Source organism: Epinephelus lanceolatus, chromosome 20 (assembly GCF_041903045.1).
Source record: "Epinephelus lanceolatus isolate andai-2023 chromosome 20, ASM4190304v1, whole genome shotgun sequence".
Lineage (NCBI taxonomy): Eukaryota > Metazoa > Chordata > Actinopteri > Perciformes > Serranidae > Epinephelus > Epinephelus lanceolatus.
Window position 1 is genome coordinate 33,985,775 of NC_135753.1, and position 13,227 is coordinate 33,999,001.

At 45.8% G+C, this 13,227-nt stretch overlaps 1 protein-coding gene across 1 annotated transcript in view; it reads left to right on the top strand.

Moving 5' to 3' along the window:
• zeb1b (zinc finger E-box binding homeobox 1b) overlaps positions 1 to 12,167 on the top strand; it is a 60,674-nt gene extending 48,507 nt beyond the window's left edge. The window contains exons 3-8 of the mRNA XM_033638886.2: positions 1,437 to 1,598; positions 2,739 to 2,941; positions 3,491 to 3,596; positions 4,059 to 5,767; positions 7,730 to 7,910; positions 8,673 to 12,167. Coding sequence (XP_033494777.2) covers positions 1,437 to 1,598; positions 2,739 to 2,941; positions 3,491 to 3,596; positions 4,059 to 5,767; positions 7,730 to 7,910; positions 8,673 to 9,400 — 3,089 coding nt within the window. The 3' untranslated portion in view covers positions 9,401 to 12,167. The remainder of the gene's footprint in view (positions 1 to 1,436; positions 1,599 to 2,738; positions 2,942 to 3,490; positions 3,597 to 4,058; positions 5,768 to 7,729; positions 7,911 to 8,672) is intronic.
• Positions 12,168 to 13,227: the final 1,060 nt, after the last annotated feature.

A 13,227-nucleotide genomic window follows, 5' to 3' on the forward strand; every position in this document is an offset into this window, starting at 1 on the left:
GAAGAAATGTAGCAAACATGTGAGGGGGTGTTGTTGGTCATGGGAGACACGCCGTGTGATATGTGGGGGTTAGCAGCCCCTAAAGTCTTCCTGACCCTCCACTTTATGATGAGAATCTCACAATTCCACTTTCTCAGCACCTGCTGTTGGCTTCTGCTTTACATACACACACATGTTCATCAACACACGGCCTGTTTCTCTGTGTTATCTGCTACCTCTGGGGTTTTTAACGGGGCGGGCGGTTTCTGCAAACGGTCTTTAATAACCCTAGCAACAAATGACTGCGCTCGGATTGTTTCACGGCTTTGTTAAGGTGCACCAGAGGAAGCCAGAGTAAGAGTACTGGTATTCACTGTGCGTCGGTGAGTCATGAAGCGCTACACCTGTTCCCATCTCCGAGGAGAACACAGCTGGCCCCGTCCTTCAGCACACACACAATTCACAAAGCACAATCCTCAAATCTCCTCTAAGCTGGAGAAGTGCTTAAATCAGTCGGTAAAACATCTGCCCAGTAAACACCAGCGCAGCATCCACAGTAGCCTAACTTTGCTTTTAGCTGATAGCTCACCCTGGTAATTATTCCCTGTAATGATACACATAGGCACACTAACATATCCATAGAGGAATAATGCTCGGTTTAATCGCCGACACACTATACTTGGTTCCGGTATCCACTTCAGGAAGCTCTGGGAGAGCAGAGATGGGAAGAGGGAAGGAAGCTTTTGTGCACCTAAACTCCATCCTCAGGTTACACTTCCTATAAGCCGCAGCGTGGTAATTAGTGCTCGTTAGACTAGCTAGCCGGGCTCATGTGATGTGGAGGAAGAACGCGCGCGGCTCCCACATGCAGACTCTCATTTGCTGGGATATTAAGCACAGTCTGAAGGCCAAGCCTCTCCAGAGAGCCGAGCATGGTGTGTGTGTGTGTGTGTGTTAGCCTGTGTGTGTACATGCATCCGTTCCTGTGTGATATCTACACGCCGCAATACATCAGGACAAGATTCATCACCTAATTATCAGTCCCAGTCTCAACAAGTACCTTACCTAACATTGTAAATAGAGGGTTGCCATTCAGTTCTTACAAAGAGCTTGATGCTCATACAGTAGCCCGTGGCCTTTGATGCTAATTAGTTTTCGCATCCTATTGTGAACAGCAGCATTCAGGATGTTTGTTTTTTTTTCTCTCTGGCGCCGCATGCCTCATTCCAGGCTGGTGAACATGTCATGATCAAGGGCTCGGACTGTAGGATCCGGTTCAGCTACAATGACACTCACCGTGACATTATTGGATTATCACATTTCATATACAAAAGGTTAAGGTTTCATATGTGCAGCCAACGCTGACAGAAGAACATGTACGTCTTGAGAGAACGGGGTAATCGATAATACCTTTCTGCATGCATGACTTTAATCAGTGTGTGTTTGTCTCCTCACAGTGAAGGAGGATTGTGTGTCAGACGCTGAGGATGATGTGAGCACAGACGCCCTGGTGGAGGAGATGCTCCAGCAAGGAGACACGGCCGTCATCTACCCAGAGGCCCCGGAGGACGAGCCTCAACGCCAGGGCACACCTGACGCTGGCGTCCATGACGAGAATGGTACACCACACAGCCAGTCCCTTCATGTTACACATAAAAACACTCTTAACAAGATCATTTCTGTGTACACATCCCTCTCCTGAAATACATAATGTCCTTTGTGCATTGATTGCTTTAAATGTCATTCATATCTCTATTAGTAGTGCACACAAGCAAGGTGTAGTGTGCCACACACACACACACACACTAAAACACACACTGCTATTTCCACTCGAGAGCTCCCAGTCGCTGAGCTCTCACACTATTACTGCACCTAACCAGTAATTACTCGCCCCCTGGGGATGGATCTACCTGCTCCCTGTCTCACCTTAGGTGTTAACTCCACCCCATTAACGCCACTCTCCGACATCATTACACACACCGCTATTTGTTAAGTGCAGCACACGGGGGCTTTTATTGCTCCCGGGCTTTTGGCTTTTACCTGCTGCCACGGGGGGGGGCGGGGGGGGGGGGAGCGAGGGAGGAGGGGAGCGCCGGAGGGAGAGGGGAGGAAGAGAAACAGCAACACCTGAGCAAATTTGTCACGTCTGTGCAAGCCGTGACTCACAGCTACCTGAGCGATAATGTGTGTGCATTCCCATCCTGAGGCCCTCACCTGTCCCGCGGGGGAACTTAATACATCACCTGTTAACGAAGTAATGCTTTACCTGTGTGGGAGCCGGCCAACTGAGACCCTCTGTTGGATCTCGGCAGGCAGCGGTTGTTTACAGAGCTCACTTTTTCTTACATGCGTGGGTGTTTTTGAAACGTTCCAAATGCACAATACGCAATCAAATCATTGAGTTTCAGGCATGTGAAAGCTATAATCGCCGGGCTTTGTGTCAGTACAAAGCAAAAATAAACTCCAGTCCCGCACTGGCAACCCAGCATGCTATTTTTATAAAGGCAGGAAGGTGTTAGTATGGATCACTAATCAGCTTTTATCCATTTGGTTACCTGGGGGCTGTTTACCTGTGGGGGGGGATCTCTCAGTGATTGGTGAACTAGCAGAGGAGTGTGACTGTGGCAGACCTTGTGTAACATCAAAGAGCCCTCCCTACTGACCATGTGTTTTTAACCCCCTCTTCTCTACCTCCACCCCCTCACTCTCACATATGTCATTAAAACACTCTCCTCTTGTGCTTTCTTTCACCCACCCAGGAACTCCTGATTCCTTCTCTCAGCTGCTCACCTGCCCGTACTGCGCGCGTGGCTACAAGCGTTACAGCTCCCTGAAGGAGCACATCAAGTACCGGCACGAGAAGACTGAAGAGAGCTTCAACTGCCCCGAGTGCAGCTACAGCTTCGCATACCGTGCCCAGCTGGAGAGGCATATGACGGTCCACAAAGGCGGACGGGATCAGGTAAAAAGTGGCCGACAAACTCCTATAACGTCCTGTTTGATTTAGTGTTTCTGCTCATAATGTTTGAGGCTGCGAGTGAAAATGCAGGGGAGATATTTTGGTTTTATTTTTTCCTTGATTCCTGTTTCAAGAGCATACTACTTACTCTGGTAGTAATGTTGCAGCACTGACTCAAACCAGTCATTTTATATATTCATATTTTTTGTATGACAGATATTCTCTGCTTCAATTTAATATTAAATATGTAAAATATATCAGTCTACACAAATAATCAGTGCAGTTGGATTGCTCGTGATCACTTTCAGTGTCACTCTACTTCTGTAGCTCTGAAGTAATTACGCACTGACAAAGTGATTCTGAATTATGCAAACTCTCATTCTGAGTCCCGTTTCTTCGGCGGCTCGCTTCCAAACACGATAAATAAACATGAACTTTTGCCCTCGATTGATTAATGACATTGTGACATGAATTAGCAGCAGTTCAAAGGTTGTGTTTTCATTGTGTGCCGCACTGAATGTCCCCTCTCCCCCCCCCCCCCACGTCTGACAGAGACACATCGCACAATCCGGAGGCAATCGTAAATTCAAGTGCACTGAATGTGGCAAAGCATTTAAATACAAGCACCATCTGAAGGAGCACCTACGCATCCACAGCGGTGAGTGGACAACCCCCCCGTCACCATGGTAGCATTCTGTGTGTGTGTGTGTATGGGTGTGTGTGCACGTGAGCTGGCCTACTGTATGCCGTGATTCTCTGCTGGCCACAGATGTTTCAGTGTCTGTCCATTGAACCAATATTTATGTTTTATTTATGTTTTTGCCAATTCCCTGTGTTTAGATATCCATCATTGTGTTTCAGTCTATTGTGTGCTCTTCCTTAATGTGCCATAATTGTGTTTCTTTTGGCATTATGGGACAGCAATTAGAGAAGGGCATTTCCCAATGGTGCCATTACATCAGCGTTTAAGCATCATTGAAATGCATTAGAGCTTTTTCCTACCGTACTGCTCATAGCCTAGCTTGCTCATTTAGCTTCATTCACTAATGGAAATCTGTTTCTCTCCCCCCCTGCCTCTCTTCCTTTCTCTCTCTGCTATACACATTGTGGTTTTATTCAGGAGAGAAACCCTATGAGTGCTCCAACTGCAAGAAGCGCTTCTCCCACTCAGGCTCATACAGCTCCCACATCAGCAGTAAGAAGTGCATCAGCGTCATCTCAGTAAACGGCCGACCACGCTTGGGGAACGCCAAAACCCAGACCCAGGGTCCATCACCTGTGCTGCCCACGCCTCCCTCAGTCCTCCACACCCAGATTAGGGAGAAGCTGGAGCACAGCAAGCCCCTGCAGGAGCAGCTGCCGCTCAATCAGATCAAAACTGAGCCCGTGGACTACGATTACAAGCCCACGGTGATAACATCCCCAGCTATGGCCGCCATGAACGGTGGGGTTTTCAACGGAGGCGCTGCAGCTCCTCTGCAGGGCACAGTGCAGGCCGTGGTCCTGCCCACTGTGGGGCTGGTGTCGCCCATCAGCATCAACCTGACAGACCTGCAGAATGCTCTCAAAGTGGCGGTGGACGGTAACGTCATCCGCCAAGTGCTGGAAAGCAATGCCAAAGGCCAGGGGCAGGTGAACTCGGGGTTAACCACTGGAATGCTCCATCCCGCACAGCAGCAACTCATCTCAGCCATCAGTCTGCCTATTGTGGGTCAGGATGGAAATGCAAAAATCATTATAAACTATAGTTTGGACCCCAACCAGGGCCAGCTCACAGCTCATAACCTGAAGAAAGAGCCTGAGCCGGCCTCACCAGGTCAGACCACCACTGACACCTTCAAGTCCCAGAAACTCCCAGAAGATCTCACCGTCAGAGGCACCAGGCCCAATCAGACTAAAGATAAAGAGGAAAAGACCACTAAAACTTGTCTCCTGTGTGATAACTGTCCCGGTGGGCTGGAAGCACTCCATGCCCTCAAGCACTGCAAGAAGGATGGTCTCAGGCTGAACGGAGCAGGCCTGGATAAGTCTGAGTCTGCTGTTGCTGCCTTGCTGTCAGAGGGAGGACTCTGTAACCAGCCCAAGAACCTTTTGTCCCTGCTCAAGGCCTACTTTGCCTTAAACGCAGAGCCCACCAAGGACGAGCTGGCCAAGATCTCTGACTCAGTCAGCCTGCCGATCCATGTGGTTAAGAAGTGGTTTGACAAAATGCAGGAGGGTCAGATATCACTGGGTGCCCCAACACCTCCCTCAGAGGAAGAGGACACCTGTGAAGCTAACAGTGTGGTGTCTCTGGTCCCTGGGAAGGACACGGCCATCATGAGCCCTTCTGTGACCCAGGACAGCCCTACAGAAGCCACCCCAGCTGAGGTCAACGGCACTCACAGCTCGCCGGCCTCTCCCTCACCACTAAACCTGACAGCTGGCGGTCCTGTCCCAGCCCAGCCTCCCCAGAGCACTGAGGGACCCCTAGACCTGTCGCTGCCAAAGCCCGCCAGAGAGGAAGCAGAGAGAGAGGTGACAAAAGCCTGCGTTTACCCCTCCCCTCCCTCTGGCTCTACCAATGTGGACGAACCCCTAAACTTAACTTGCACAAAGAAAGAGGCGTCGCCACTCTCAGCCATGGGCGCCAGCCCCATCGCACTGTACCCCAGCCAGCCAAGTGCCAAACCCCTCGACATTGTGACCACAATGCAATGCCTAAGGGCACTAGCCACTAACAACAAACAGACTATCCTGATCCCCCAGCTGGCTTACACCTATACCACTACAGCAAACAGCCCTGCAGGGACCGAGACGCAGGAAACCATCCACCTCAACGGAGTGAAGGTGTGCAGTTATTTATGTCCCACAGTTGAGCTTTACTCTATTTATTAAAAGTATAGTTTAGCATGTTGGGAAATATTTGAGTTCTTGCCGAGAGTTAGATGAGAAGATTGATGCTACTCTCATATCTGTATGCTAAATATCAAGCTACAGCCAGTAGCCATTTAGCTTAGCTTAGCACAAAGACTGGAACAGGGGGAAACAGCTGACCAGGCTCTTTCCAGAGGTAACAAAAGCCTCCTACTAACACCTCTACCTTTTCAGTCAGTGTATTACATACAGTAGATGGCAGTTTGTACGCCCCCAGTTTAGAGAAGCAGGCAGGAGTACTGCCACAGAAGCTAATCAATGTACTGCTGTGGACGGAGGCCGCATTTTAGCCACCTAAAAAAGTCTCCGCTGAAAAAAACTATTTCAGCTGAAGGGTGTGCTATATCAAGAATACTCAAACTTCCCTACCTTGCTGCAGACAGCCCTTTCCAACGGGGAAGTCGTTAACAGCATCGGTGCCCCATCTGTGCTCTCGTCAAAGCCACCAGACTCTGTGCAAAAAGCAGTCATTTTAGCTCGCTAAACACGGGAGATGCTGGTGCACCACTGCGTCAATCACTTAGTGTGTTTGTGTTATTGTGTGACTTTGATGATTCCAATTAATCCTTTGAAAATGCAGTCACACAGTAACACAAACGATCGAGGCAGCAGTAGACCAGCAGCTCCTGCATTCAGTGATGATGTTAAATTATTGTTTTTCTCAATGTAGTCTGGCTTTGAAGAGAACAATGTAACGGCTTAATTTCCCCATTGGAAATCACTGTGTCATGGCAAGATAATGCAGTGAAAATATTCCAAATATATTGTACACGTAAACTGGTATTGATTATTTCAGATTGGACTTTTTTTTAGGTGGCTAAAATACTTTTTGCTGCTGCCCCCGTCTAAAGCAATAGCTGTAAGGGAGGAAGTTATTTTTAAATGTTCAAGGTTTTATTACCATCAACATTTTAGAGTTAGTTTTTGTTCCTCTAGTTTCTTTGGCACAGGTCCTACAATAAAACTGTTCTCTCTACCAGTGTTGCTGGAGTGTTGACCTCGTCAGGTCAGCCACAGCAAACAGGTTTGACTCTGAAACTCTGAAACAATGGATTTACTGACAGTGCAGGAAAGAATTCAGAGTCTAATCCGGAGGCCATTTTGAGGAGCAAGTGGGTCGGAATCAACTTGGCTTTTCTCTTTTTAGAGCGATCAGTCAAACCCTTGAGTCCAGATCATTACTTCTTATTGTTCAAAACCACCGGAACATGATAGATAGTGTGAATCCATCCAAAATGTAATCAATAAGTCATATATAGAAATGTCAGAATTCAGCTCGTTGTAAAAATGATAGCCCTTAATAGTTCTTCATTGTGCAGACACCTAATGGGCCCGTAATGATGGATGTAGATCTCTGTGGGTGTATGAGTGATCTTCCTGGGCTGTCACCCAGAGGACATGAGGCTGCACTTTACTGCAGAGCCCCTATTGATCTGCTGGAATCTGTTTAAACGGCACACCTCTGCCTGCCTCATTGATTTATTGTTGTTGTATTATACTTTCGTGTTAAGTGGATTGGCATAGACCTGCCTTGTTAAAAAAGGGCTCTGTGTATATATCTTCTCCTTAAGATTGCCCCACATCCTCCTCCACTGCATCAGTAGATGAGTTTTACCAGCACAGGGACAAGAGAACACTGTAGGTGTGCTCATAAGTGAACAGCATCGTTATGTTCCAGGCCAAGGAAAAGATTGCTCACACATAACCTTAGAGCTGTGCGTGATTTTGCTTTCACAACAGCTATGAGCGGGATATGACACGACATTATTTCCTGCAAAGCACTCACACAAGTTGTTCAGCAGCAGTGGTACTTTTCTGAGTCACTCATTGTCAAACATTTTGAAATTCAACCATGTGTGATTTCATATTCTCCAGGAGGAGAAGCAGGACACAGGCTCAGAGGGTGTGTCCACCGTGGAGGAGCAGAACGACTCCGATTCGGGCCCACCGAGGAAGAAGATGAAGAAGACGGACAGCGGCATGTACGCCTGCGACCTGTGCGACAAGATCTTCCAGAAGAGCAGCTCGCTGCTGAGACACAAATACGAACACACAGGTAGATACAACCTCCCATGTGTTTCCCAGGCCTACACCCGAACACAGCCAAAAATCACAGATGGGCTCTGAGTAAAAAAAAAAAAAAGGCGCAGAACCGGAACTTGTCTCACCACCACTCACTGACGGGTCTAGGGAAAGATGAGTCAGAATGCGAGTGAAGGGGGATTTTGAGCTACAGCGTAAAGCAGGGTGGACACCTCCATTCCAGCAGGTATTACTCAACATGCACAGAAGAGGTCTGAGAATTTCTTTCCGCCAACTCCCCACCCCTGCACTGCCAGCTTCTCATGTGAAGCACCAAATGTTGCAAGAGGCGAGCTCTGGTAGTGATTTGGATTGCGCTAAGATGATGATTCCGTGGCCAAGTACAGGTCAGCGCTCTCAGAGGCGTTTTAGTTTTTTTTTTTTGCTTTATTACTCTGATACCTGGCGTCCAACCACAGTTTTCAGCTCCAAATGACCTCATCCTAGGTGAAACTAGCTGCTCCCTGCCTGGATAAAGTTTCCTTGAAGGTTTGCGAGCACAATTGTTGTGATTTTGTTGTATTGTTTTGAAATGTTCTCCTTGGATACATTGATGATAGATGCTGTTACGGGCCTCTCAACCTTTCACGCAACAATGTGGGGGGATTCACTGCGTTTGCACTGTTGTGCAAGTGTTTGTTGTTTTCCTCCCATGTCTGCGCCGTTTTACTCAACAGCATTTCAATTTTTCTTAAACAGCAATGTTGATTCGTATTTATTTTCTCTCTCTCCGCAGGGAAGCGGCCTCACGAGTGCGGCATCTGCAGCAAGGCCTTCAAACACAAACACCACTTGATCGAACACATGCGCCTGCACTCGGGGGAGAAGCCGTACCAGTGCGATAAGTGCGGCAAGCGCTTCTCGCACTCAGGCTCCTACTCCCAGCACATGAACCATCGCTATTCCTACTGCAAGAAGGAGACGCAGAGCCAAGGCGGAGGCCGGGAGAGCCCCGAGGAGGACAGCGAGGCGCAGGCCGAGATGGAGGCCCTGAGTCGAGTGCAGCAGCTTCTGGCCAACTCCCAGCTGGACTTGGACGAGCGAGGGAGCAGCACCAGAGAGGACGAGGAGAGCGAAGAAGAGGAGGAGGAGGACGGTGTGGTGGACATGGATGACATCCAGGTGGTGCAGATAGGGGACGAAGGAGGGGATGAGGAGGAGGAGGAAGAGAGGAATGACAAGGAGATAGAGAGAGTATTGGTGGAGGTAGGAGGAGAGGAGGAGAAGACAGAGATGGAGGTAGACACGGAGGCTGACACAAGGCAGGAGGAGGTGCTCGGGAGCATTCAGGAAGAGGAGGAAGTCAAGATGGGGGAAGAAGAGGCAATGGATGCAGACGAAGGGGTGACGGAAGAGGGGAAAGCAGACGGGGAGGTCACAGAGGAGAGCGGAGGCGAAACAGACAGGAACACGGTTTCTGGGGAGCAGAACCAGACGCCGCAGGAGGAAGGAGATACTGACTGAGAGAGGAATCAGACTCCTCCATGAGACACAATCAGATTCCTCCTCTCCCCGCGCAGAGGAAGAATGCAGGAGATGATGTCTGGTCACTCTGACAGTTTGTTTCAGTTCACTACTGTGTAGAAATCCAGGTGTGCCTGAAAAAATACTAGTGACTTTTCCGCAGGAGAACGATTTCTCACTGTTAGAAAAATCAATTTGTAAAGAAAAAGATGAAGACGAACACAAATTTTAACAAACGAAGGAAATGCATTATACAGACTTTGGAAGCTAGAGCCGACACGTTTTAGATAATGTTTTATTACTAAAACACCTTGGGTCATTTCTTTTTATCAGTGTTACTAATTTTATCACTCATATTTTAACCTTTAAAAAGCTGTACAGTTGGGAGATATTTCTATACCTTTTTATTGCCAATGAACAAAAAAAGTCAGTATTTTATTAAGTTGGAAGGAAAATAAGAAAAATCCTGTGCACTACAAGTGGCTTGGTTTACCTTTGGATTGAGCAGTTGAGTTGTGTTGTCTACCCTTCAGTATTACCGCACTAGATATACCACGCCATCACGCTAGCAGATGTTAGCATTACGTTTCTTTTCGATTGGATTATGAGCCTTAAGAAGGAAAACAAAGGAGAGTGGATGGGTCTTTTGAGTCAGTTACTTCCTTTTAGACTTTTGAACTCATTGTCAAGTTTCTTTTACTAATCAGTGTTTCAGAGTAACAGTTTGACATTTTAGAAAATATGCTTGGTACTTTTCTTGGTGAGAGTATTGACGCTACAAATCTGTCCGCTAAATATACAGCTAAGCTAAGCTAGGTTATCTTAGATTATCTTATGTTAGCATGAGGAACGAAACAGGGGTAAACCAAGGAGGAATTATTAGATTTTTAAACCACCTTTATCGTCTCGAGGGAAGTTTAACAAAATAAATCCTCCATTTATCAAAAAATTATCATAGAAAAAGTTCGCAGTTCAAGGTTCCTGTCAACAGTTTTACAGACGTCTCTTTTATATTGGTGGTCTATGGAGAAAAAAGCTTTTTGCATTGGATTTGTTGGCTGCAGTACCGCGAGTGGCCACTGGAAAAAAATTTGAAGCAAGGCTGAGCAGCATCCCTGGAGGGAAACAGCTAGCTAAATCTAAATCTAAAGCTGCTAATGCTAGCAGTTATTTCCTGCTTACCTACTGCTCCACACTCCAGTCCAGCAGGTGGCAGTAATGTATGCCGGACTATTTGTGACTTCCACACAGAACCAGGCTAGCTGTTTTCCTCTGTGTCTAATATTTATGCTACACTAGGCTAATCATCTCCAGCCTGAAGCTCAATATTTACCGGACAGATACAGCAGTGATAGCCGATCGCTGGTGTCACAAAAATACGTTAAATGATCACGACCTCTGAATACAGGAATTTTGTGGTGGTGGCATGAAATACGTGTCGGCACTTAGGCTTCCCTTGTCATGGTGGACACTCAAAGTCCCTGGTTCAACGACAACACGCAATGGGAAGTAGCTAATGTTAAGACCCCATAGGTAGCACATCAGGGAGAAAGTCCACGTGGTGGTGGAAGGGTCAAACAAACACTGGACTTTCATCCAGGAGACCAGCGTTGGAGTTTCATGTGTAAACTAAAAGTAAATTTCGACTTCATTTAACTTACTAACATCCTTTAGGTAGTTATGTCACATTATGATACGTGACTGCACATTTTACATTGTCCTTACGTCCCGTATATAACAAACAGAGTTATTTAAAACAAAAACATGGATCGTTTTGGGATGCCTAAACACAACCGTGCCATGACGTTATTTAACACATTATCTACCACCACCCGTAATGCAATGTTCAGAGGTTGTGGTGATTTCACGCATTTCTGTGAGATCATGTTGACTAGAAAGCAAGTAAGTATATTTTCCAAAATGTCAAACTATTGCAAAAGTTCAGAGCAAGCAGAAAGGGCATGTAGAAAACTGGCCCTCCCTATGCCTGCCCCCCCAGCATCGAGCCATATGCAAAAAAAAATCAAGCTAAAAAAGAGGAACATGCATATCAAAAGTGCCATTGAATATTGCTGTTGAAGCTTAGCAGCTACGATCAGGTATTGCCGGGTCCCAGATCAACCAACGCGCCGGAATACTGTTGACTTTGGCTCGCTACCACACCTGAGAGAGTAGAGCTCAGCCTACCACGTACTCATGTAGGCTTAGATTTTAGAGAAGTTGCTTTTAGTTCTTATCTGAGCAGTTGAAAGAGTCACAATGCACATGTGCTCAAACGGATGATAACGAAGTATGATTTCTAACTGTTACCTGTGTCCTGCCTTCTCAAAGCTTATTCAGTGCACTTGTTTAACACACCATGAAATGCTCAGATGTCTCTTCAGGTAACAAAATGTAGGCAAATATGAATCCCAGGAGTTAAATTCAACCATGTTTTTACCTGTCAGTATTATTTTTTTGTCTCTTATGTTGTTTTATGTTCTGTTTCAGTGTGTGTACTGTATGTTTTCAGCAATGGCAGTATTATCCCCACCGCCAAGGAGATGGGTATGTCTGTTTAGTTATAGAGAACTTTTATATTTATGTGTCTTATTTTTTATATTTCTTTATGGTTATTTATTACACTATGTAGTGTACAATACTGTAGTTTGTATTAATACGATAATATATTTTAGTATGGAAAAAAAAAAGATTCAAAGGCAAATAACTACAAGCCTGGAAAATGAGACTCCAGCATACTGAAGTATGTTTTTCGAACAAATAAAAATGATGTTTTCCCTCGGGGGAAAAAAAAAAAAAAACTCGCACCCTGCAAGCCTGAAAATTGGAACCTGTGACCTCTGTGCATCCATTCTCATGTTAGTTTTCTTTCCCCTCTCTAATATGAAGCTACTGAACTTTTGAAAACTAATCGTATGTCTAATAGCATGAGTGTGTGCTGTTTTATTGAAGGATTATCCTTAACCACACAAACTGTCCTTTTTGCCAAGCCAAAATAATATTGACGTTTGTTCTTATGTTTTTATTTGTGCCAATTTGTTACTTTATATGTCAGTGTCAAGACCTCGCCCACTTTTATATGTCCCTCCCCCTTTAACACCCTCATCTTTTTTTTATAGTGATTGTTTTTTGTTTGTTACCTTTTTTTTTTTGTTCATTTTTTTATGACTCCCCATCTCACAATAAAATACATCAATTACAAGCTGCTGGGTTTGTGATGATGCTGTTATTTCACAGTCACACAATATGAAGGTGTTGCTTGAGCTGCAGTATTTAAGTTGAGGCAGTGGTTCTCAACTGGTGGGTCACGGTCCAAAAGTGGGTCACAGGTCCATTCTGAGTGGACCGTAAGTTAATTCTTCAGTACAGTGAATTTTCAGCACAGAGCTTCTATTCTGAAGTGTCGTTTCCTGACAGCAAACTAGCTCGACAACATGGCCAAACACAAATATGAAGCCAAATGCATCAAACTGTGTGGACCTTGAACTAATGACTGAGGAGAAATCTGGACCAGTTGGGAACCACTGAGTTAAGGGAACACTCAACAAAGTAAAAAAGAAAAGGGAAACATTCAGCCAAAAACATTCACCAGCTCCAAAAACACACTTAACAACTGTTTCTGTGACATCCAACTAAGATGTCTTTGTGACTTTCTGATGAACTAAAGGAATATTTCTTCACACACAGCTCATGAAAAAACATGAGATATTTCACACATTCCTCACACACATTTTTTAAAATCCATTATATCCAGATATCAGCTTGTGACAGGGCGTTAAGATAATACGCTCAAATTTCTCTCTGTTAAATCTAACGCCACACTTACC